The sequence below is a fragment of the Equus quagga genome, chromosome 14 (genome assembly GCF_021613505.1).
Source record: "Equus quagga isolate Etosha38 chromosome 14, UCLA_HA_Equagga_1.0, whole genome shotgun sequence".
In the NCBI taxonomy this organism is placed as follows: domain Eukaryota; kingdom Metazoa; phylum Chordata; class Mammalia; order Perissodactyla; family Equidae; genus Equus; species Equus quagga.
Window position 1 is genome coordinate 18,706,949 of NC_060280.1, and position 25,246 is coordinate 18,732,194.

Below are 25,246 nucleotides of genomic sequence, written 5' to 3' on the forward strand. Positions count from 1 at the left end.
GAGTTGAGCTTCAGCAGCCAGGACTGCGTTTGTAAGTCATGCTCAGCCAGCCCCTGTCCCTGCCCGCTCCCGCGCTGTCTGCTCGAAGTCTCTCTCCCGGCTTTCATATCTCAGCCTGTTTGTTTCAGGCATGTCTCTACTTTTGGACCCTAGTTTACCTGCATCTCTGAACCCCATCCCACCATTTCAGCTCCAGGATTACAGCACGTCTATTCCCTCTTTATTTTATTTTATTTTTTAAAGAAAGATTAGCCCTGAGCTAACTGCTGCCAATCCTCCTCTTTTTGCTGAGGAAAATTGGCCCTGAGCTAACATGCATGCCCATCTTCCTCTACTTCATACGTGGGACGTTTGCCACAGCATGGCTTTTACAAGCGGTGCCATGTCCGCACCCGGGATCCGGGCCGCTGAATCGGAACGTGCGAACTTAACCGCTGCGCCACCGGGCCGGCCCCAACAACAAATGTTTTTCAGCTGGTGTAATCATATCATGATTATATATCATAGTATATCATAGTGGTTAAAAATATGAGCACCAGAATCTGAAAAACATGGGTTCAAAGTTCACTTCAACCACTTACCAACTGTTGAACTGTAGATAAATCACTTAGCTCTATCTCCTTATTTGTAAAATAGGAATATAATAAAGCCTACCTCTTAGGGCTGTTCTAAGAAATAAATGAGATAATATATGGAAAGCCCTTAGTCTGGAGTTTGACACATGGTAAGCAGTCAGGAAATGTTCTTAGAAAAATTATATAAGGTAAAGAAGCTTCCTGTTAAATACAGTCACTTAAATGCCTCCTTGTTTGTGCGCACGCACAGGCACATGATGGTTTCTGACTTGGCAAAATTAGAGAAGTTCGAGGTTCATCACTCTCCCAATAACATAAGTGAATCTTGTTTTCTCATTTAGCTGTGTAATCTTAAAAAATAGAAATATAAATCTTTACTTTAAAAGTATTGTTGTTTAAATAAATTCCACCTTAGGCTCGTGTAAGTCTACTGAGCTCTTAAAGATATTCCTAATTTTTCTTAATTTTCTTGAAGGGATGGGTGTATTGCTGTTTTTATATTACATATTAAAGTAACTTTTCTATGTATTTGACAGAAACTATGTGAAACAACACTCTGGATTTCAAAAGACATCATTTCATCATGGGACAGCAATTTTCAGATCAGACGCAGTTGGTTCTTAACAAGTTACCAGAAAAAGTAGCAAAACATGTCACATTGGTTCGAGAAAGTGGCTCCTTAACTTATGAAGAATTTCTTGGGAGAGTAGCTGAACTTAATGATGTGTAAGTCTTGCTATTTTTCATTTTGTTTTTCCCCCTGAAGTATGCCCCATACGTCATGACTGTCTGAGAGGTAACCAGAGGTTTTGATTGCTAAGACCATGTTTTCAGCAGCAGTTAGGAGATATTTATAGAGCGCCTACTATACGACTTTCTGTGTGGCTGTTTAGAAACATGTAATAGGAATAAAAGAGACGGAAGGAACTCAAAATTGAATTTTGAACATAGGCTTATAACTTTACTCCTTTTTGAAAGCACTAAAGGGATGCATAACAGAAGAGAATATGCCAATCAGTTGCTCTAGAGAAAGGATCCTAGGATAGTCAAAGGGCACTCAGGTTTCTGTACATCGACCGGTTCAGCTGGTTAATAAGGAAATCAGTCTTCTGGATCTGTTCACTGAGCCATTATTTTGCCAGAGAAATACATATATAGTAATATTTCATTTGTCATCACTGAAGAATAAAGTATTTTGTTTATTAATATTTTCTAATTAGCTAACATCTTTAAATCTCTACTTAATGCTTGAATAGATTTCTAAGATGGAATATGAATTTCTCAGCCATCTTACAGAGCACACCTAATAGAATTAGCGTTGTCTTTCTAAGTTTGTTCTTTATGATATCAATTGTAATACTGATCTGTGTAGAAGCTATTAAAACCCACAGGCCTGTGTCCCTGAATGACCCCAGATTGTTTGCTTTTAAAATCCTGCCTTGTTTGTGTGTTCTCCCCTGGTGACAGGTGAGCAGCTGTCACTTCTTTCTGTTAAGTCTCCGTCTAGCAGCACCCACACCCACCCCTCTCGCTGTCTTCCTGGGGGTATAATTATAGTTTATTCGCATTGCCTTTTAAATGAGACGTTAAAGCTTCTCTCTTTAGTCTATTCATTTTAGCTAACACTGAGGAAGGCACTCTGCTGAGGGTTGGACATTTTAACTGAGGCCTAAAATGCTTACCTAAGTATGGCAGATCCAGCTCTCCCTGAGTCTGGAGTTCTTTCCTCTATCCCACATTACCTCTCCTTAAACCCAGAAAAGGCCAAACAAAGTCACCTAGCAGTCTGGGACCACTTAGTATGTAAAAGCTTGTATTATAGTCACTATTAATAGTTTAGGGTAAGATACTCCCCAAGCTCTGTGGTGGCTGTATTGGATATGAGACATACTTGGCCATCTGGAACACGTTAGATAAAGAGAAGGAAATACAGTCTTTTTATGGACATGGCTCAGGTGTACTGTTATTAGCCAGTCATGAAGAATAAAGAATGTCTTATTATCTTAGAAGATCATTTCTTTTAAGAACACTGGATTTTGTTCATTAAAAACAAAACAAAACCCTGTATGGATATATGAACGGATCCTGTATGGATATAAATACATAAATGCATAGAAAATAAACCAGAAAGCTACACACTGGATCTCTGTGGAGTTGTTGGAAAAAGGGGGCAGTGAAAGGAGATTTTACATTTTACTATGTGTATTTGTGTACTGTCTGATCTTTTATAATAAAAATGTAGTCATGTGTTTTTAAAATTCTAGGATTTTACTTTTTTCTTTTTCTTAGATTGTCCAAATGGTAGTATTTGAAGCATTACTTCTGGGACCATATGCTTAAGGAATAAAATTGGATTGAGAATTTGATAGTATCACAAGCATGGAATGCTTTTTTGTGTTTATCGTTTCAACTCTTATGAAGAGTAAGCAATGACATTTGCTGTCCCTTTGGAGTCTTGGAACTTACATACATAAACCTAGTCTATTCTATAAAATTCGCCTCTTGGCCTAAAGTTATTGGATAAAATGTGCTCTATGAAAGCGTCCGCAAGCTAAGCTTACTGTGTAATACAGGGGTGATGATAAAGAGTATCTTCCTTTTGTTTATTTAGCACAGGACATTTCTGACTGGATTTGGTTCTTAAAACCAATTCCCATGGGTCAGATGTTGGGCATTTCACAAGTGCGGTGCTGTCTGAGAACCTTTTAAAGTTAAACCTATACAGAAGGAGCGTGGTTTGATAACTAGAAAACAGGACTGGAAACTGGCACAGCTGAGTGACTTTCACTGGCAGGCTTTGTTCCCCAGGGCTAGTAGCTTAATTTTCAATGGCTTCCATTTATTTAGCTGTAAGTCACTTAGCTGAACGTGATGTCCCCACTGGTGCTCGGAGAGAAAGGTGAATAATGATAAAAGGGAGCTGCAGTACTTAAATATGTCTTTGAACTGATTTAAATTGGCATTGATAGCATGATATTGAATTATCCTCTAAAAGTAGTATATTTTTATGTTAGAATCCTCTGGCTGTCTAAATTATAATTATTCTGCTAGGTATAGACAGTAAAGCTATATTTAAAGTGTCTCAAAATCATTTGCTTGATCCTGTCCCAAATTATCTATAAAACAGAAATTTTCAAAGAGATGTGTTAGTATTGTTGCTTAAATAAGGACTTAACCAAGAGCAAGATTTTTTTCACACTTTAAATACATCTGAGGCAATAGTCAAAATTTGGATAAGTAAAAGCAGCCATGCATTTTCTTTAAAAATCTGATTCCTCAGGGGGCTGGCCCCATGGCCGAGTGGTTAAGTTCACGCGCTCCGCTGCAGGCGGCTCAGTGTTTCGTTGGTTCTAATCCTGGGCGCGGACATGGCACCGCTTATTAAACCACGCTGAGGCAGCATCCCACATGCCACAACTAGAAGGACCCACAATGAAGAATATACAACTATGTACCGGGGGGCTTTGGGGAGAAAAAGGAAAAAAATAAAATCATAAAAAAAAAAAAAACAAATCTGATTCCTCAGGCATGTTTTTTCTAGATGTCTTTTTTAGAAATGTAATAACCATTGAGATATAAATATAACAAAAAGAGATTTATAAATATTATTGCACTATGCCATTGACTTTAAAAATCCTTGGAAATTAAATTGTATGTTTATAATCAAAACATTCTCTAGCCATGTGTTTCAAGAATCTAATTATTATAATCATTATTATTGTTGTCTTTGTGTGTCTTCTTCAAATTTCCTTCTCTGTTGTAAAGTGTTTCTCGAAATTGATTTCATAGCTCCATTATTTCATATGATGACTTTTCTTAAAATTAACAAATATATTTGTCTCTTTTCAGAACTGCTAAAGTAGCAGCTGGCCAGGAAAAACATCTTCTCTTTGAGGTACAGCCTGGATCTGATTCCTCTGCCTTTTGGAAAGTGGTTGTAAGAGTGGTCTGTACCAAGGTGAGAGTGGCAGAGACTTCCAGCTCTGAGCTTAAGCTATTTTGGTGTTAGAACCACATTTAATAGTGTAATATATATCACTTCTCGGCCTTTCCACTAAGATCAAGTGTAGTATCTTTTCTTATCAGTTTAATAATGTAATATAATATAGTGGAAATAAATGTTAATAATTTGGTTATCATTTATTTATAAAACTATGAAAAACATAGTTTTGATACTGTTACTGCCTTCCAGGTTAACTGTTTGAATCTCACTATTGTATAATTGCCATATAGCAGAGGTTTTAATAATTATGGAAGGTGGTACCAAACTCTCATCCTTGCCATCTCCTTCTCTTTTTGGATTTTAGCTGGCTATGGAATCTTAAGGTGACACACTATCTAGCTCTCAGATGACTCTTTAAAAAGTGAAGTTGTCTTAGGAGATCATTTCTTTAAGAACACTAGGTTTCGTTCATTTAATAAGAATTTTAAAAATCCATTAGAAAGTTTGGGTTATTTTGTTCTGTTTTAGTAATTTTTAGTCATGGAATGGATTTTTGACCATCAATGTACTGTGTCTCATAGTTCATCTTTTAATTTTGAATAATTAAATTTGTCAACACTGCTAAAAAATATAATAGCAGCTGCCGTAGAGTATTAGGAAGCCTCATCCAGCAGTGGGTAGATTAGAATAGGAGGTCCTTGACCTTTCTGAGGCCACAGACCTGGTAAAAAAGAAGGAACAAGTTTTCTTCGGCCTCCTCCTATCCCAGCCCCTGCTCTAAACAAACAAACAGTAAAATCATCCATATACACATAAACAATAAGTTGAACATTCATGAATGCCCTAAAGTCCATTCCTGATCAACCGTTGAGGACCTGGGTAAGGAGAATTTGTTACTTTGTGTTATGGACCTTGGGGGCTCCCCAATTAATAAGCCACATTTCCCCAGGGAGTTGATTACCACAACTCTAGTTTAAGTGTAGCAGGATTACTTATGGATAGCTGATTAAATTAGAAGTTATCATCAATTTAAGTAGTAAAGGAACTTTAAAGAGGATTAGAGGAGCAAAGACAGACGTTAATTCCAGACTTGACTAAGTGCTTGAAGTTGAATGGAGCTGCTTAAAGTTTACAGTTGATTTAGAGAAAATATATAATACAGCTTAATACCATTCAGCTGGGTCTGTTCACATCGAACATTTGCTTAGCTGATTTTTTTTAAAGTCCAAATGTTAGAGAGATAATAGCTGCCAGAGAACCATCATTCAAAAATTTTTTGCATTATTCATGACACAGGTAGCTAATGTGGTACTAGTATGGATAGCAGTGTAGCTTTGTATGATGTATAATGTGTTAGAAATCATAGTAATAGAAGACACATTGAAATACTGACAACTTGATCCAAGATCATGTTTTGTTATACTTCAATTCCTGGGATCAAAAATTGTACACTTATTTTTCCCGTTTTCTGTTTTTGTTGTTGTTGAGTTTATAGTATATTAAATTCATTAGGGATTTTTTACAGTGTTATAAATACACACACTCCCAAAAGAACTCTGGGAATCTGCAACTTTTGACTTTGCAAAGGAATAAAGTAAAGAAGAAGTGAAGAATTGGGCTAAAAAATGTAAAATCCATTCAAGTAGGCTCAGTATCTCCTATACTGCGCCATCCCACGGCTGCAAGTTTACCTGGCACATATTCTTTCAGAACTATTTGGAAGTCAACCTCAAGTGAATCATGGGTGGAATTTATAACAACTCTAATAAGAAAGGTCATTTCTGGAAAACATGCATTCTTTCTTCTTTTCTTGCCCTCTCCTCTACAGTAACCAGTAATCTGATCTTGTCATTTTACCTCTTACTAGGTTTTACTTCCAGTTTGTTCGTAAGACAAATTCCCTGCCCTCCAGGAGACTGTAACTACAGCTCAGGCCCCTCTTTCTTCTCATCCAGATTACCTTAGATTCTGTATTAATCTCCACACCTCCAGACTCTTCTATTTCTTTCTTTTTTTTCTTTTTTTGGCTGAGGAAGATTTGCCCTGAGCTAACATCCATGCCAGTCTTCCTCTATTTTGTATGTGGGTCACTACCATAGCATGGCTTGATGAGTGGTGTAGGTCCACAGCTGGGAACTGAACCTGGGGTACTGAAGCAGAGCACACTGAACTTAACCACTCGGCCACAGGGCCAGCCCCAGACTCTTGTATTTCTAATTAATGATGCTTTGAGATTAACCTTTCTCAAGCACAAGTCTCATCAGATCACCTCCCTGCTTAAAATTCTTCAACAGTTCCTCATTGGCTACAAAATAGTCCTGACTCCTTAACCTGGCAGTCAAGGTCCTCTACAATATGACGCTGAACTATCTTTTCTGCTTTATTCACTGCTATCCCCTTTTGCACTCCACAGTCTCTCACCAGGCTTAACTAATTTAAGGCGGTATAGCTGTTACCTTTCCCACCTTGGTGCCTCTGCTCTTTGAGTTCCCTCAACTAGAATGTCCATTCCTCTGTCATTTAAATTGCCATTAGCTACAAGTCACAGAAAACCCCTGTTCTGCCAATTTAAACAAAAACAGTATTTATTTTCTCACATCTCAAGAAATCTTGATATAAAGCAGCTCCTGGATTGGTTAATTCAAGGACCTAGCAGATCCCTCTTCCCAACTCGTTGGGTGAATATTAGCTCATGTCCCCTTCTTATGCCTACACTGACAGAGGGGATGTGATTACCGTAATTAAGATTAGACTAACCAGGATAGACTCCTGAGTCATTTCAGGTAGTGGTAGACACCAAAACAAAATCAGGGCTCTGCTGGCAATGAAAAGTAGGAATGACATTTGGGTAATCAACCAACGTTTTCTGCCACATCTTTTATTTCTCCGTAAACTTGATGTCTCTTTAAAGGCCCACCACAAATACCATCTCATCCATAAAGTCTTCCCTGACAGAAATTCTCTTGCCTCTTCTAAATTCTAGCAGCACTTTATTCGTACTTCATAATTAAATTCTATGTTAAGTATAAAGTTATTCATTTAGGTTCTTAGCTCCACTACTAGCTAGTAAGCTCCCGAGGGCAGGAACTCTGTCTAGATTCATCCTTGTATCTCTTACAGCCTATAGTGCTTTGCACCTCGTAGGAACTGAATATATTTTGAGTGAACAAAAATCTGTTGAAGAAATACTCTCATTCTAAATGACTGGGATGGGTTGAAACTTTCCTTCTTTATTGATACAGTGTAGTATCTAAATTACATTCCCTCTGTCTTTATTTCATAAAGGACTCAGCTCACATCGAAGAGGCCAGTATGCATTGTAGAAAGCTGTGAGGATATGAACATATCAGGTTTCTGATCCCTTAGTTTTCTGTTGCTCCTCTTTGGCAAACACAGAATTAATGTTTAATTTTACGATTAGTCAAACTCCTTTTTGCCTCAGTGTCTCTAACCATTGCATATGGTATGTGATTAAACATCTTCCTTAAAATAAGATCCTAAATAGAAAAACAGAAGACATATTGAAGACATAACCAATCAGATCTTTCATTTGTGTAATTGTTCTTGATTTTAGATTAGTCTAAAGAAGTGTTTCTATTTGCATTCCTTAAGTCTTTTTTGAAAGAATATGGTAAGTCAGTGTTTACATTAGGAAAAGAGTTGAAGGCCAATATGAAAAACTGATAGGAGACTGAAATTTCATATTTCTTAATCTTAAGAAACTTAAAAACAATGGTGCTGTACCCTTCTGTATTTACAATATGACCTCATCTTGACCATCTGCCATCTGTTATGATGATTATCCTCAACATTTAATTCATTATAAAAAATAATCTAAATGATGTTTAAATGGAATATTTTATAGGAACAAAGTTAGAAAAATTAATAGATTAATTAAAAAGTATGGGCTAAGGTGGCTGTTAAGAAACCTGATGAGTTACATTATCTTCATTCGTCTTGTTACTTAGACCAAAACCTTGGAGTGATCCTCAACTTCTTTTTTTCTCTTCTCTTCTCCCCACAGTCAACCCATAAGTAAATCCTGTCAGTTTTCTCTTCAAAATATATTCGGAACCTGGCCAGTTCTCACCATCTCCACTACTACCACCCTATTGCTGGCGACTGTCGTCTCTCACCAGGAATGTTCCAGTGGCCTCCTGACTGGTCTCCCTGCTTCTGTTCCTGCCCCCATTCTGTCTAGCCGAAGCATGACAGCCAGTCTTTGCCACTCTTAATCTGAAATGAAATCAGATCATATCACTCCTTGGCTCAAAACCCTCCAGTGACTTCCCATGCACTTGGAATAAATGCCAAAGTCATTACCATGATCAGCAAAGTCCTGTGCGTTCTGTTCCTGCCTCACCCTCTAACATTATCTTCTACCACTCTTTCCTCTCTCATTCTTTTCCAACCGCTCTGGGCTCCCTGCTGCACTCATTGTGCTCCTTGCCAGGTACACTTCTGCCTCACAGTCTTTGCACATCCTATTCGCTCAGCCTGGAATGATCTTTCCCCAGAGATCCATGACTCATTCCTGCACCTCTTCCCATTCTTAAATGTCACCTTCTCTCTTAGGCCTTCTCTACAGCCCGTCAACAGTTCCTCTCCTCCATTTAATCTTCTCTGTAACACTTATTTCCATCTTACCTAATCTATGTTTTATTTGTCTGTCTCTCCTATCTATAGTGTAGGATTTTTGTCTGTTTTATACACGCTATGTCACCAGTGCCTAGACTGGTGCACATAGTACCTGTACCATCCACATAATAGATACTCAATAAATATTTGTTGCAGGAATCCTATGATTATAATAGTTGTAGTTTGATAAATTTGCTGTTAAACACTAAGTTTATATAAATTATTTCCTAATTTCTTCTGCACTATGCAGTTCCAAAGGAAGACTGCCTCAGTTTCCTCAGCTCTGAAAGTCTATTTTGTAAGCCTGTATAAATTCCTATGACCTTTAATTCTGTTTATTTGTTCTCCCTCCCATGTATAATCTTTTATTACAAAGAATATTACATATTTTCAATTCTATATAGATCTTACCTTCCCAGAATTTAATCAATTTTCTGATTATTAGAGATAGTTGTACCATCTTTTTAGTATGGAATCTTGATTCATGCTTGACGCTCAATTTTTCTCTCACTGCCTTCTCAAATTGTAAACAATTAATAAATATTGGTTACAACTATTATTATATTCATTCCAAATATTGAAATGCTGCTATAGTAATGTTTTTTCAATATGTAACTTAACTACCTCACTTTCTCATATCCCCATTTCCATCAATATGTTTCCAAACCTTCTTCATTCACAATTTTAAGGCCTTCTATCTATATCTCTCCCTGCACTCTTCATTTCTTTCTAAATATTTTCTAATTTTGTTGTTCCATTTACTTTTATATGAACTTAATAGATTTCATCGCTTCCTCTGTTCCCACAGTTTTCCATTACCATCTCCTGTGCTGAAAGGAAGTCTTTCACTTCTCTAATCTGTCTCTGATTGGCTCAGGTTCTTCATCCAACAATATTACGCCCTCATCCTACTAGCTTTGGTCATTTCAAAAGAGAATGTATGCCCCACTCTATGATTTCTCAAATCTTATGAAAGCAATATTATCTCTCCTTACCTATTACCCAACACTTGCCACAAATATCTCCTCATACTAAGAATGTAAGCTAGAGTGGGGAGAGGTACAGCTTCTAGGCCACTGGTTCCACTTCACGTTAAACGAGTTTTTTGCTAAAGCTCAAAATGACCTTCTGGGAAAAATTCAACCACTTTTTGTTAGGATTAACTTTCATGTAATTTTTTTTTTGCTTTAATCTGGAAGTTTTGGTGTAAAGTAGAACTTAAGATATTAAAGAAAGCAAGCTGTTGTTTCAGTTATAGTAGAATGGCATGTGGTTGTTAGATTCGAATAAATCCTTTAAGAAATTCTTTAATTAAAAAATTAAAATGAAACGAATTGTCAATACTGATCTCTAAAATTCATTTCTTAAGTCTGGGAAAGTCACCTAACCTCATCAGCTCTAAACAGGATAATGCCTAACCAACCCTACAGAGTTGTTTTGAGAATCAAATGAGACAAATTTGTGTAAAAGTACTTTGAACCCTACAAATGTAGGGGACATGATAATATTCATTTGTTCAGATTCTTGCTGTCTTGTTAGGTAATTTGCAAATCTTGAAAACTTCTATTTCCTAGGATGTTTGACTAAATATTTGTTCCCCCTTTTTAGGAAAAATCCATCAGAGAAATAATCGACTTTTTTTTTTCATTTTCTTTGTATTTTTAGATTAACAAAAGCAGTGGCATTGTGGAAGCATCACGAATCATGAATTTGTACCAGTTTCTTCAGCTTTATAAAGACATCACAAGTCAAGCAGCAGGAGTATTGGCCCAGAGCTCCACCTCTGAAGACGCTGATGAAAACTCATCATCTGTCACATCCTGTCAGGCTAGTCTTTGGATGGGAAGGTAGACAAGGCATCATTACCGTGTTTCACTTATTTTCCAATATGCGAGCTACTGAAATCTCGTTAGTATGTTTGCTGGTGCTCTTTGTGATGTCTTAAATCACATTACTTTTTGTCTCAGTTGGTAATATATCCCAGATCAGTTTTTGGATTGTTCTGTGCTTCAGGACATCGTTAGAGTGCCAAATTAAAGAAAAACTGAAGTGACTCACACCAGGGAATGTTTTTGTCAACCCGGTTTCCATGAGTCCACTCTCCACTCTATGTATTTGCATTTAATGACAAAGAAGATAGTGCCTCTTTTATAGTTGATATTTAGCTTCTTAGGCAATCAAAGCCCTTCAGGGAATTAGGCTCAAGAATCTGGCAAAACCATCCCAGTTTTTCTTAAAAGTACCTGACTAATTGGAGCATTAAAATGTTAAATATTGGCTCCTGGACTTGGCAGCCCATTCAGGAACAAACAAGTATTTGGTGCACATATTGCGTATACTGAGCTACCAGAAGGAAATGAAGTCAGCCAGAGTTTTCTGTGATGGTACTTGTTTACTCAGGCCTAATATATTATTGTTCTATCTAAACGTTCTTTTCCTTCTCTATAATGCTTTTGGCATGTGAAAGCTGCCACCTGTTGCCATTTGACAACTATGACCATAATTTAAACTTGTAAATGCCTCATTGGAAAAAGTCTTATGTGTGTCCAGACCTGTTGACATCCTGTCTTATTGTCCTACTGGGCAGACAGCAGAAGTCTGTATTGACAGTGTCTTTTACCTTACAGATAAGAATATGCTTAACCAGAATTTCTCTTTTATTGCCCCATTTACAGTTGCATTTTCTGGTCCATTCTTAAACAACCGGTTTCCAAATACCATCTTGTAGTAAAATTGTATTTTCCATTTATCATTTCCTGTTTATCTTTAAAAGGATGATTTGGTTTTCCAGGTTTGGGCTGTAAAAGTGTTACTGAAATGCCAAATGAGTTTTAGAACATTATAGGCAGTGTTTAGGCTTATCTTTTCTGTATTTTGTAAAGTTAATCTTTCAAAGACAGGTGTCTGGTTTTCTGCTTTTTTTCCTCTCCCTCTTCAGAATGATGATTTTTTTTCCCTGAGGAAGAGTTTCCCTGAGCTAACATCTGTTGCCGATCTTCCTCTTTTTGCTTGAGGAAGATTCGCCCTGAGCTGATACTCATGCCGGTCTTGCTCTGTTTTGTATGTGGGTCACTGCCACAGCATGGCCACTGCTGAGTGGTATAAGTCCCTGCTTGGGAACCAAACCCAGGCCACCAAAGCAGAGCATGCCAAACTTAACCACTATGCCATGGGGCTGGCCCCAGGATGATGGCTTTTTTTAAAGTATTTTAAAAGCTGAGAATGGCATTTACCAGTGTATTTAAGCTCTGTGGTAGCAAATGAAAAGAAAGTAAAACTTTTTTCTTGTTGCAGTCATCTTAATGAAGAAGGTAAGTGTGTTATCCCTTTTCATGTTCCCTTGAGACTGGGAAACTTGATACCTGATTGGTAGGTTAGGGGTGCTTCTTGCCTTTGTGTTTTTTGGATTTTAGTTATACCCTGATAGAATAGTTCATAGGAAAACAGACTTTTCAGGATGAAAGGAATCTTAAGGGGTGCTTATTTGGTTCAAACTTACATCTGATGCATATTTCTACTAGTGGTTTATATTTCTTTAGTACTTACAGGGTATTAGGCATTGTGGTAAGTGCTTTTATGTATAAACTCATTGAATCCTCACAGCACCTCCATGGGAATTCACTTGTTGGCCCATTTCAGATGAAGAAACTGAGTTTAGACAAAGAAGTGACATGGCTAGAAATTGGCCTAGCTGAGACTCACATTCAGGGCTGTCTGCAATACAGCCGTGCTCTTAAGGTCTGCTTTGTCACCCTCTCGTGCATAAAGATCCTGTACTACAGCATGGGCTACAAGTGGTAGTCCAGCTCGTACTTGAACACCTGCAGTTGTGTGGGACTCACTGCCTCAGAGGAGCAAGCCTTTCCATATGCAGATGCCCTCATCACCATGGAATTTTCCCGTTTGCTTTAATATTCCTCGGAGTAGCCAAAATCCGGCCTTCTTGAGGCAGCATAGCCCAGACTGTAGAAGCAAATTGCCTGTGTTCAAATCCTGGCTCTACTGCTAACTGTATAACTTCGGACAAGTTATTAAATTCTCTTTCCTCAGTTTCCTCATCTTTTAAAAGAGGATGGTAGCAATAGTATCTGCTTCACAGGACTGTTGAGAGAGCTGAGTTAGTATATGTAAAATGCTTACAAGAGCGCTTGGCACATAATAATATGTCTGTAAGAGTTAACTATCATTATTATTAGATTATTACTGTATTCTACTTATTGCTTTCAGTGGCTGTGCCCTCTGGAATTCCACCAAACAGGTCTGCTATCTCTTCTAGCCCTTCAAATATTTGAAAAAAAATCTCCCCGAGCCTTTGTTCATATGAATCTCCTCCACATCCCAGAGCTGTCCTGGGTGATCCTTTATCTGTCGGTATATTTTTCAGAGTAGTGGACATAGAACGAACTACTCCACTCTACAAGTGGTCAAACAAGGACAAACAGAGCAAGACTCTTTCTCCTTTCTTCTTCTGATCATTGTGCTGCTAGGAAGGGAGCAAAACATCAAGTGAACATTGTACAGGTTCCACTGGCCGCTTCTGTGTCTCCTGCTCTTTCTTTAACCTCTATCCAGAATGCTGTTCTTCTTTGTAGCCCTGTGCTCCTCACTTTTAAGCTCTAATCTTCAGAATTCTGTCATTCTTCATGGATTCAGTTATATTCTCTGCTACTGCCACCCAAGTCTACATTCTTAGACATAAAATGTAAGCTCCTCAAAAGCAGAGATCCTAATTCATCTGGGTCTGGCACAGTATATGGCACCTAAAAGACACTTAAACGTTGAAGTGAATATATATAGAAAAAATCAAATACATTAGATCCATATCCACCTAGGTTTTCATTCAGTTTCCCCATTTCAATTCAGTGGCTGCCTTCTTTTGTGTATTACTAAAGCATAACATTTAATCTATTACCACATCCTGATGATTTGTCTTTTGTAATGCCCCTTACACAGGCCCTAATTGTCTCCCAGGTAAATTGCTGAAATGTGGATCTGATTGTTTCTCCTCCCTCTAGACTGCCCCTCTTACTGCACTCCCAATTAATCTTCCTAAAATACTGTTTCAGTGTGGGTTCACTTTCCCCTGGATCAAATTCTGATTCTAATTTGCCTGTCAGAACAAGTTTAAACTTACTATTTTGACATTCAGGGATCAGATTATCTCTACTATATTTAAGCAACCTTTTCTCTCAGTTTTCTCCCCAGAGCATCATGTCAGGCTCCTTGTTACACACACACATGCACACACGCACACACACATACACACACACACACACACACACACACAGCCACAGCCTTTTTTCTGCCTCCACAGCTTTGTTTATTCACCGAGAATGTCCTCTGTCTGTCGAAATCCTATCATTTTCTACCTCATCTTTCCAACATGTTTGAAATGTACTTTTATTCCTTCTCTACTTAGCCTGTAATACATGTAATACACATTTGACATTTTCTTATGTTCTATGTTCAAATCGACAAATTTTAAAGTGCTATTTCAATGTCTTATATACAGTGCTGTGGACACAGTAGGGAATAAAAACAAGTTAGAGATAGCTCCTACCCTTAAGAAGCTTACAGTCTAGTGTGTATACTTTGAAACATTCAATTTTTATGTAATTATAAAAGTAATACATGTGTGATGAAAAAAACCTAAAAATTACAGCATAGCACAAAGGATAAAAGCAAATTAAAATCACTTTAAGAAGTGTTTATTGAGAACCTAGACGAACTCCCTATATTCAGAGAGTTTATAGTGTATGGATAGACCAGCCAACAAACAGCCAGTTAAATGCAATGTTTAAGTCCTTAATTGAGGCAAATGTTGGTTTTGAGAACAGAGAGATGACATCTTGAGCCGAGTTGCTGCAGTTGGAGTTTACCAAACTCGCAAGGTGTCCCATGAAAGGGGAACACACAGGCAAAGGCACTTGGCTCATTCAGGGACTCTCTAAATTGTGGCTGGACTAAAAGATTCAGCCTCTCTTTTCCTCCCAAGATGAAAGGAAGAACTCCTTGAGGACAGAGACTTTGCTTTCTCTCTCTTTTGTATTTCCCATAGCACCTAATACTTAAGACCAAGCCATTCTTTCATTTACATGCCCATTATCAGCATCAGCCGAGGAAGACCCTGATGGCAAGGCCCGAGTTTTTGAGAGCTTTGTATCCTATGTGGCGAATAAATCATATATTGGTTGAATTTGTTTATGTAAATTCAGTATGATTCAAATGGACTAAGTTATTTTTAGAATGACCTGAATATTTCTAGTTTTTGTCTGTATTTTCTTTTTAACCATCACAGAATTTCTCTCTTATCCAATCTTTCTTTATAAAATTTGCCCCTCTTAGGACTTCCTTCCATAATATGTTTGCTATCCCTAAAATAGATATTCATTCAGTCTGATTTTGCATGAGTCATGTTGTGCTTTATACTGAGGGCACATAGATTTTTGTGTTTTTGTTTTTTTGTTCTTTTTAAAGATTTTATTTTTCCTTTTTCTCCCCAAAGCCCCCCGTTACATAGTTGTGTATTTTTAGTTGTGAGTCCTTCTAGTCGTGGCATGTGGGATGCCACCTCAGCATGGCTTGATGACCAGTGCCATGTCCTTGCCCAGGATTCGAACTGACGGAACCCTGGGCCGCCAAAGCAGAGTGCATGAACTTAACCGCTCAGCCATGGGGCCGGCCCCAGAGGGCACATAGGTGTTTGATAATGCTCTTTAAGGCAATGGAAACAAAGTTTAAAGCATAATGACAGTAGAGCATATCATTGCTCCAACTCAGTTTTCACATTGCAGAGTGAAGCAGCTGACTGATGAAGAGGAGTGTTGCATCTGTATGGATGGTCGAGTTGACCTCATCCTGCCTTGTGCCCACAGCTTCTGTCAGAAGTGTATTGATAAATGGTAAGTTGTCTGCTGCCTTCATGGGAGAGGCAGAGGTCAAATGAGAGAGTGTATATGAATAAACTTCAAAACATACAAGAATATTCTAGTTAAATGTAAGAAAGTTTGTTCTTTAGTGCCTTGAATTTTATGACATGCCTCCTACTGATTAAAAATATTTTTATTTTTCTACCTAAAGTTTATAAAATGTGGGGATATATCTTAGTTTTGACAGTTTACTTTTGTTCTAAGGAGATGTGTGCCTAACAAGTCTAGAATCAAACACTTCCCCTTTTCTTCCATTTTTCTCTTCATTTTTTTCTCTATATATGATTAGAAGGAATAATATGAATCCTTGAATATTGAGTATTGGACCTAGAAGGAACTTTAGAGATCAGCTAGTCAAGCTCATTATTTTACAAAATAAGAATCAAGCATTTAGGAGAATTTGTAATTGACGTAAAATAAACTACATATATTTAAAGTAGAATTTGATGTGTTTTGACATATACACACACCTGTAAAAACTGTCATCACAATCCAGATAGTAAACAAATCCATCACCCCCACAAGTTTCCTTGTGCCCCATTGTGCAGTCTCCTTCCCGCCCCCAGACAACTACTAATCCGCTTTCAGTCACTATAAAATAATTTTGATTTCCTAGGATTTTTATAAATGGAATTATACAGCATGTACTCTTTTTTCCTCTGGTTCTTTCATTCCTTATAATTACTTCGAGATTTATCCATGTTGTAGCATGTATCAGTAGTTCCTTCCTTTTTATTGCTGAGTAGTAGTCATTATATGGATATACCACAGCTTATTTATCCATTCGTCTGTCGATGGACATTGGGTTTTTTCCAATTTTTGTCTATTACAGATAAAGCTGCTGTATACATTTGTGGACAAGTCTTTTTATGGATGTATATTTTGTTTTGTTCTTGGGTAAATACCTTGAAGTGGAATGCTAGATGACATGGTAGATATGTTTAACTTTTTAAGAAACTGCCAGCTGTCTTCCAAAGTGGTTGTCCCTTTACACTCCCACCAGCAGTGGATGAGAGTTCCAGTTGCTCCGTATCCTAGCCAATACTTGGTGTGGTCAATCCTTTTAATTTTAGCCATTCTAAGAGATGTGTAGTGGTATCTCATTGTGGTTTTAATTTGCATTTCCCTGCTGGCTGATGATGTTGAGCATCTTTTCATATGCTAATTTACCATCTGTTTGTCTTCTTTGGGTATCCATTCAAATCTTTTGCCCTTTTCTTCTTTGGATTGTTTTCATGTTAAGTTTGGAAGTTCTTTGTATATTATGGATACATGTCCTTTATCAGGTATATGATTTGCAAATATTTTCTCTCACTTTGTGATTTGTCTTTTCATTCTCTTAAGATTGTCTTTTGAAGAGTAGGATTTTGATTTTGATGAGGTCCAATTTATCAGATAGTGATTTTTTAGGGTCATATCTAAGAAATCTTTGTCTAACCAAAGTCTCAAAGATTTTCTTCCGAAAGTTTTGTAGTTTTTAGGGTTTATATTTAGGTCTTTATTTTTGTATATGATGTGAGGTATGGATCAAAATGTTTTTTCTTTTTTGTGTGTGTATAGCTGTCCAGTTGCTCCAGTATAATTTGTTGAAAAGACTATGTTTTCTTCACTAAATTGTCTCTGCACCTTTATTGAAAATCAGTTGTTCAAATATGTGCATCTATTTCTGGACTCTCTTCTGTTCCCTTGATCTGTTTATCTATTTCACATCAATAGTGCATGACCTTGATTAATAAGCTTTGTAAGTCTTAAAATCAGGGAGTGTTAGTCCTGCAACTTTGTTCTTCCTTTTCTAAGTTGGTTTGGCTGTTCTAGGTCTTTTGTATTTCTGTATGAGGTTAGGATCAACTTGTCAATTTCTACAAAAAAACTAAGGATTTTGATTGGGATCGTGTCAGATAAATAGATTAATTTGGAAAGTATTAACTTCTAAACAATATTGAGTCTTCCAACCCACCAACATAGTATATTTCTCCATTAATTTAGGTCTTATTTCATTTTCTTTCATCAATTTTTGTAGCTTTCAGTGTTGCGTGTCTTTGACAGATTTAGCCCTAATAAGTATTTTATATTTTATGCTATTTTAAATATTTTTCATTTCAATTTCTGTTTGTTGCTAGTATATAGAAATACAATAGATTTTTGTGTATTAATCTTGTATCCTGAAACCTTACTAAATTCATTTATTAGTTCTAATACCTTTTCTGTAGATTCCATGGGATTTTCTTGAATGTCTAACATCATTTTTGAAAGATATATTTTCTGGATGTAGAATTCTAGACTAATAGTATTTTTTTTTCCAGTTACTTTAACGATGTTGCTCCACCCTCATCTTGCTTACATTGTTTCCTATGAGAAGTCTGCTCTCATCCTTATCTTTTTCCCTATGTAAGTAATATGCCTCTTTTTCTCTGGTTGCTTTTAAGGTGTGTTTTTTTTTTTTAATCTTTTCTTTTGAACAATTTGATTATGATGTACCTTAGAGTAGTTTTCTTCTTATTCCTTGTGCTTTAGCTTCATTGATCTCCTTGGATTTGTGGGTTTGTAGTATCATCAATTTTGGAAATTTTTCAACCATTCTTTTCTCAAATATTTTTTCTGTTCTCTTTCCCTCTCCTTCTGGGACTCCAGTTACACAAATATTAGACCACCTGAAGTTGTCCCACAGCTCACCGATGCCATTTTCCTTTTTCGTTTTCTTTTTTGAGTAATTTTTTCTGTGTTTCATTTTGGATAGTTAATATTCTATGTCTTTTCAAATTCACTAGTATTTTTTTCTGCAATGTCTAACTTGCCATTAATTCCACTTAGTGTGTTTTTTACTTCAGATATTGTAGTTTTCATCTCTAGAAGTTTGATTTGAGTTCTTTAATATCTTCCATGTCTCTATTTAATATATTTCGTCTTTCCTCTAGTTTTTTTAATGTATAGAATACAGTTATCATAACCTTTAATTTTCTTGTCTGCTAATTTTAACATCTGTGTCAGTTCCAGGTTGTTGTTTTTTTAATAGTATATTTTTTGTCCTTTTTTTGAGGTATAATTGACATAGGATATTATATTAGTTTCAGGCATACAACATAGTGATTCAATATTTTTATATGTTGCCAAATGATCACCACCATATGTCTAGTTACCATCTGTCACCATGCAAAGTTATTACAATATCATTGACTGTATTCCCTTTGTTGTACATTATGTCCTTGTGACTTACTCATTTTATGATTGGAAGTTTGTACTTTTTGATCCCTCTCACCTATTTCACTCCTCCCCTGACCCACCTTTCCTCTAGTGACCACCAATCTGTTCTCTGTATCTGTGAGTCTGTTTGTTTTATTTTGTTTTTTTAGATTCCACGTGTAAGTGAAATCATACAGTATTTGTCTTTGTCTGTTTGACTTATTTCACTTAGCATAATACCCTCTAGGTCCATCTGTATTGTCATGAATGGCAAGATTTCATTCTTTTTTATGACTGTGTAATATTCTATTGTGTATATTTACCACATCTTCTTTATCCATTCCTCTATCAATGAACACTTAATTTGTTTCCATATCTTAGCTATTGTAAGTAATGCTGCAGGAAACATAGGAGTTCATATCTTTTTGAATTAGTGTTTTCATTTTCTTCGGATATATACCCAGAAGTGGAGTTGCTGGATTGTATGGTAGTTCTATTTTTAATTTTTTGAGGAATCGCCATACTGTTTTCCATAGTGGCTGCACCAATTTGCATTCCCACCAACACTGCACAAGGGTTCCCTTTTCTCCACGTCCTCTTCAACACTTGTTATTTGTTGTCTTTTTGATAATAGCCATTCTGACAGGTGTGAGGTGATATCTCACTGTGGTTTTGATTTGCATTTCTCTGATGATTAGTGATGTTGAGGATCTTTTCATGTGCCTGTTGGCCATATGTATGTCATCTTTGAAAAAATGTCTATCCACATCCTCTGCCCATTTTTTAATAGATTGTTTGTTTTTTTCTATTGAGTTCTTTATATATTTTGGATGTTAACCCCTTATTGTATGTATCATTTGCATAAATATCTTCTTCCATTCAGTAGCTTCTCTTTTCATTTCATTGATGGTTTCCTTCACTGTGCAAAAGCTTTTGAGTTTGATGTAGTCCCATTTATTATTTTTGCTTTTTTTGCCCTTACCTAAGGAGTCATATTGAAAAAAATATTGCTAAGAGCAATGTCACAGAATTTCCTCCCTGTATTTTCTTCTAGGAGTTTTATGATTTCAGGTCTTACATTCAAATCTTTAATCCATTTTGAGTTTAGTTTTGTATATTGTGTATGATAGTGGTTCAGTTTCATTCTTCTTCATGTAGCTTTCTAGTTTTCCCGGCACCGTTTATTGAAGAGACCATCTTTTCCCCACTGTATATTCTTGCCTCCTTTGTTGTAGACTGATTGACCACATAAGCCTGGGTTTATTTCTGGGCTCTCTATTTTGTTCCATTGGTCTATGTATCTGTTTTGTGCCAGTACCATACTGTTTTGATTACTATAGCTTTGTAGTATAGTGTGAAATCAGGGAGTGTGATACTTCCAGCGTTGTTCTTCTTTCTCAAGATTGGTGTGGCTATTTGGGGTCTTTTGTTGTTCCATACAAATTTTAGATTATTTTTTCTAGTTTTGTGAAAAATACCATTGGTATTTTGATAGGGATTGAATCTGTAGATTGCTTTGGATAGTATGGACATTTTAACAATATTAATTCTCCCAATCCATGAGCACAGTATATCTTTCCATTTGTGTCATCTTCAGTTTGTTTCATCAGTGTCTTATGGTTTTCAGAGTACAAGTCTTTCACCTTCTTAGTTAAGTTTATTCCTAGGTATTTTATTCTTTTTGGTGCAATTATAAATGGGGTTCTTTTCTTAATTTCTCTTTCTGATAGTTCATTATTACTGTCTGGAAATGCAAAGATTTCTGTATAATAATTTTGTATCCTGCAAGTTTGCTGAATTCATTTCTTAATTCTAGTAGTTTTTTGGTGGAGTCTTTAGAGTTTTCTATATACAGTCATGCATCGTGTAAGAATGGGGATGTGTTCTGAGAAATATGTTGTTAGGCGATTTTGTCACTGTGCAAACATCATAGAGTGTACTTATGATGGTGTAGCCTACTGCACACCTAGACCATATGGTACTAATCTTATGGGACCACCATTGTATATGCAGTCCATTGCTGGTTGAAATGTTACACAGCATGTGACTGTATAGTATCATGTCATCTGCAAATGTTGGCAGTTTTACTTCTTCCTTTCCCGTTTGGATGCGTATTTCTTTTTCTTGGCTAATTGCTGTGGCTGGGACTTCCAATACTATGTTGAATAAAAGTAGCAAGAGTGAGCATCCTTGTCTTGTTCCTGATCTCAGAGGAAAAGCTTTCAGCTTTTCACCTTTGAGTATGATGTTAGCTGTGGGTTTGTCATATATGGCCTTTGTTAGGTTGAGGTACATTGCCTCTATACCCACTTTGCTAAGAATTTTTATCATAAAGGGATGTTGAATTTTGTCAAATGCTTTTTCTGCATCTATTAGATTATCCTATGATTTTTATCCTTTGTGGTTTTTTTTTTTAAGATTTTATTTTTCCTTTTTCTCCCCAAAGCACCCCAGTACATAATTGTGCATTTTTAGTTGTGGGTCCTTCTAGTTGTGGCATGTGGGATGCCGCCTCAGCATGGGTTGACGAGCAGTGCCATGTCCTTGCCCAGGATTTGAACTGGCGAAACCCTGGGCCACCGAAGCGGAGCTCTCGGACTTAACCACTCGGCCATGGGGCTGGCCCTATATCCTTTGTTTCGTTAACGTGCTCTATCACGTTGATTGATTTGCAGATGTCGAACCATCCTTGCATCCCTGGGAAAAAATCCCACTTCATCATGGTGTATGATCCTTTTAATGTGTTGTTGGATTCGGTTTGCTAATATTTTGTTGAGGATTTTTGCACCTATGTTCAACAGGGATATTGGCCTGTAGTTTTCTTTTTTGTAGTGTCTTTGGTTTTGTTATCAGGGTAATGCTGGGCTTATAAAATGAGTTTGTAAGTTCCCTCATCTTCTATTTTTTGGAGGAGTTTGAGAAGGATTGGTATTCTTTCTTTAAGTTTTGTACTAAGATTTCATCAGTGAGGCCATCTGGTCCTGAATTTTTATTTGTTGGTGGATTTTTTATTACTTATTCAATCTCCTTACTACTAATCGATCTGTTTAAATTTTCTATTTCTTCATGATTTCAGTCTTGGTAGGTTGTATGTTTCTAGGAATTTATGCATTTCTTCTAGGTTGTGAAAGACAGGCTAGGTCTTATACAGATATATACTAAGGTATATGTGTGCTAGTTGATATATTTTGGTGATGCTGGTGCACAGAATATCCATATTAGGTTCTATAAACTACATTAAAAACTGATAGCTCCTCTCTGTTCCAGGATCTTGGTCTTAATGTATTTTGATGCTCCTATATTGGGTGTGTATATATATTTATAAATGAATTTACTCCATTAACATTTAAAGTAATTATTGATAGGTATGTGCTTATTGCCATTTTGTTCATTGTTTTCTGGCTGTTTTTGTAGTTGCTCTCTGTTCCTTTCTTCTTCTCTGATGGTTTTCTTTGGTGGTATGTTTAGATTCCTTTCTCATTTTCTTTTATATATTTACTATAAGTTTTTTCTTTGTGGTTACTGTAACATTCACATAAAACATCCTATGTGTGCAACAGTCTCTTTTAAGTTAATAGCAACTTAAATTTCAACACATTCCAAAGTATAACATTTTTACTACTTCCCTGTTTTGGTTTTTTTTTTCTTCTTTATTGAGTTCATAATAGTTTACATCATTGTGAAATTTCAGTTGTATGTTATTTCTTGCCCGTCACCATATAAGTGCTCCCCTTCACCCCCTTTGCCAACCCTCCGTCCCCCCTTCCCCTGGTAACTGCTGAACAATTTTCTTTGTCCATGTGTTTGTTTATATTCCACATATCAGTGAAATCATATGGTGTTTGACTTTCTCAGTCTGGCTTATTTTGCTTAGTGTAATACCCTCCAGGTCCATCCATGTTGTTGCAAATGGGACGATTTTGTCTTTTGGTTTTGGATGATTTTGGCTGAGTAGTATTCCATTGTATATATATACACCACATCTTCTTTATCCAATCATTGGTCGATGGGCACTTGGATTGCTTCCATGTCTTGGCTATTGTGAATAGTGCTATGATGAGCATAGGTGTACATATGTCACTTTGGATTGTTGATTTCAAGTTGTTTGGGTAGATACCCAGTAGTGGGATAGCTGGGTCATATGGTATTTCTATTTTAAGTTCTTTGAGGAATCTCCATACGGTTTTCCATAGTGGCTGCACCAGTTTACATTCCCATCAGCAGTGTATGAGGGCTCCCTTTTCTCACACCCTCTCCAACATTTGTTGTTTTTAGTCTTAGTGATTATAACCATTTTGACAAGTGTAAGGTGGTATCTTAGCGTAGTTTTGATTTGCATTTCCCTGATAATTAGTCATGTTGAACATCTTTTCATGTGTGTATTGGCCATCTGTATATCTTCTTTGGAAAAAAGTCTGTTCATATCCTCTGCCCATTTTTTGATCGGCCTGTTTGTCTTTTTGTTGTTCGGTTGTGTGAGTTCCTTATATTTTATGAAGGTTAACCCTTTGTTGGATATATGATTTGCAAATATTTTCTCCCAATTGATGGATTGTCTTTTGGTTTTGATCCTAGTTTCTTTTGCATTGCAGAAGCTCTTTAGTCTGAAGTCCCACCTGTTTGTTTTTTCTTTTGTTTCCCTTGTCTGAGAAGACATGGTTTTCGAAAAGATACTTTTTAAGTTCAAGGTCAAAGAGTGTACTACCTATATTATCTTCTAGGAGTTTTATGGTTTCAGGACTTATCTTCAAGTCTTTGATCCATTTTAAGTTTATTTTTGTGTATGGCATGAGATAATGGTCTACTTTCACTCTTTTGCAAGTGGTTGTCCAGATTTCCCAACACCATTTATTGAAGAGACTGTCTTTTCTCCATTTTATTTTCTTGGCAGCTTTGTCAAAGATTAGCTGTCCATAGGTGTGCGGTTTTATTTATAGGCTTTCAGTTCTGATCCATTGATCTATGTGGCTGTTTTTGTACCAGTACCATGCTGTTTTGATTACTATGGCTTTGTAGTACATTTTGAAGTCAGGGATTGTGATGCCTTCAGCTTTGTTCTTCTCAAGATTGCTTTAGCAATTCGGGGTCTTTGGTTGCCCCATATGAATTTTAGGATTCTTTGTTCTGTTTCTGTGAAGATTGTCATTGGGATTCTGATTGGGATTGCATTGAATCTGTAGATTGCTTTGGGTAGTATGGACATTTTAACTATGTTTATTCTTCCAATCCGTGCACATGGAATCTCTTTCCATCTCCTTATATCATCATCTCTTTGTTTCAATAATATCTTATAGTTTCATTGTATAAGTCCTTCACCTCCTTGGTTAAATTTATTCCTAGATATTTTATTCGTTTTGTTGCAAGTAAATGGAATTGTATTCTAGAGTTCTTTTTCTGTAAGTTCATTATTAGAGTATAGAAATGCAACTGATTTTTGTAAGTTGATTTTGTACCCTGCAACTTTACTGTAGTTGTTAATTATTTCTAATGGTTTTCCAATGGATTCTTTAGGGTTTTCTATATATAAGATCATGTTGTCTGCAGACAGCAGGAGTTTCACTTCTTCGCTACTTGTTTGGATTCCTGTTATTCCTTTCTCTTGCCTAATAGGTCTGGCTAAAACCTCCAGTACTATATTGGAGTGAGAGTGTAATAGTGGGCATCCTTGTCTTGTTCCTGTTCTCAGAGCAATGGCGTTCAGTTTTTCCTTATTGAGTATGATGTTGGCTGTGGGTTTATCATACATAGCCTTTATTATGTTAAGGTAATTTCCTTCTATCCCCGTTTTTTTAAGCGTTTTTATCATAAATGGCTGTTAGATCTTGTCAAATGCTTTCTCTGTGTCTATTGAGATGATCATGTGGTTTTTATTCCTCATTTTGTTAATGTGGTGTATCACATTGATTGATTTGTGGATGTTGAACCATCCCTGTGTCCCTGGTATAAATCCCACTTGATCATGATGTATGATCTTTTTGATG

The 25,246-nt window shown here is 36.6% G+C and overlaps 1 protein-coding gene and 1 non-coding gene across 2 annotated transcripts in view; both read left to right on the forward strand.

The window, feature by feature from the left end:
- RNF141 (ring finger protein 141) overlaps positions 1–25,246 on the forward strand; it is a 42,735-nt gene that overhangs the window by 6,743 nt on the left and 10,746 nt on the right. Inside the window, exons 2-5 of the mRNA XM_046637524.1 lie at positions 1,112–1,301; positions 4,425–4,533; positions 10,822–11,003; positions 15,951–16,058. Of these exons, the coding sequence (XP_046493480.1) occupies positions 1,159–1,301; positions 4,425–4,533; positions 10,822–11,003; positions 15,951–16,058 (542 nt within the window). The 5' untranslated portion in view covers positions 1,112–1,158. The remainder of the gene's footprint in view (positions 1–1,111; positions 1,302–4,424; positions 4,534–10,821; positions 11,004–15,950; positions 16,059–25,246) is intronic.
- Positions 4,610–4,791, forward strand: LOC124225910 (U2 spliceosomal RNA). The gene has a single exon (XR_006885132.1). It is a non-coding gene; the product is annotated as a U2 spliceosomal RNA (small nuclear RNA).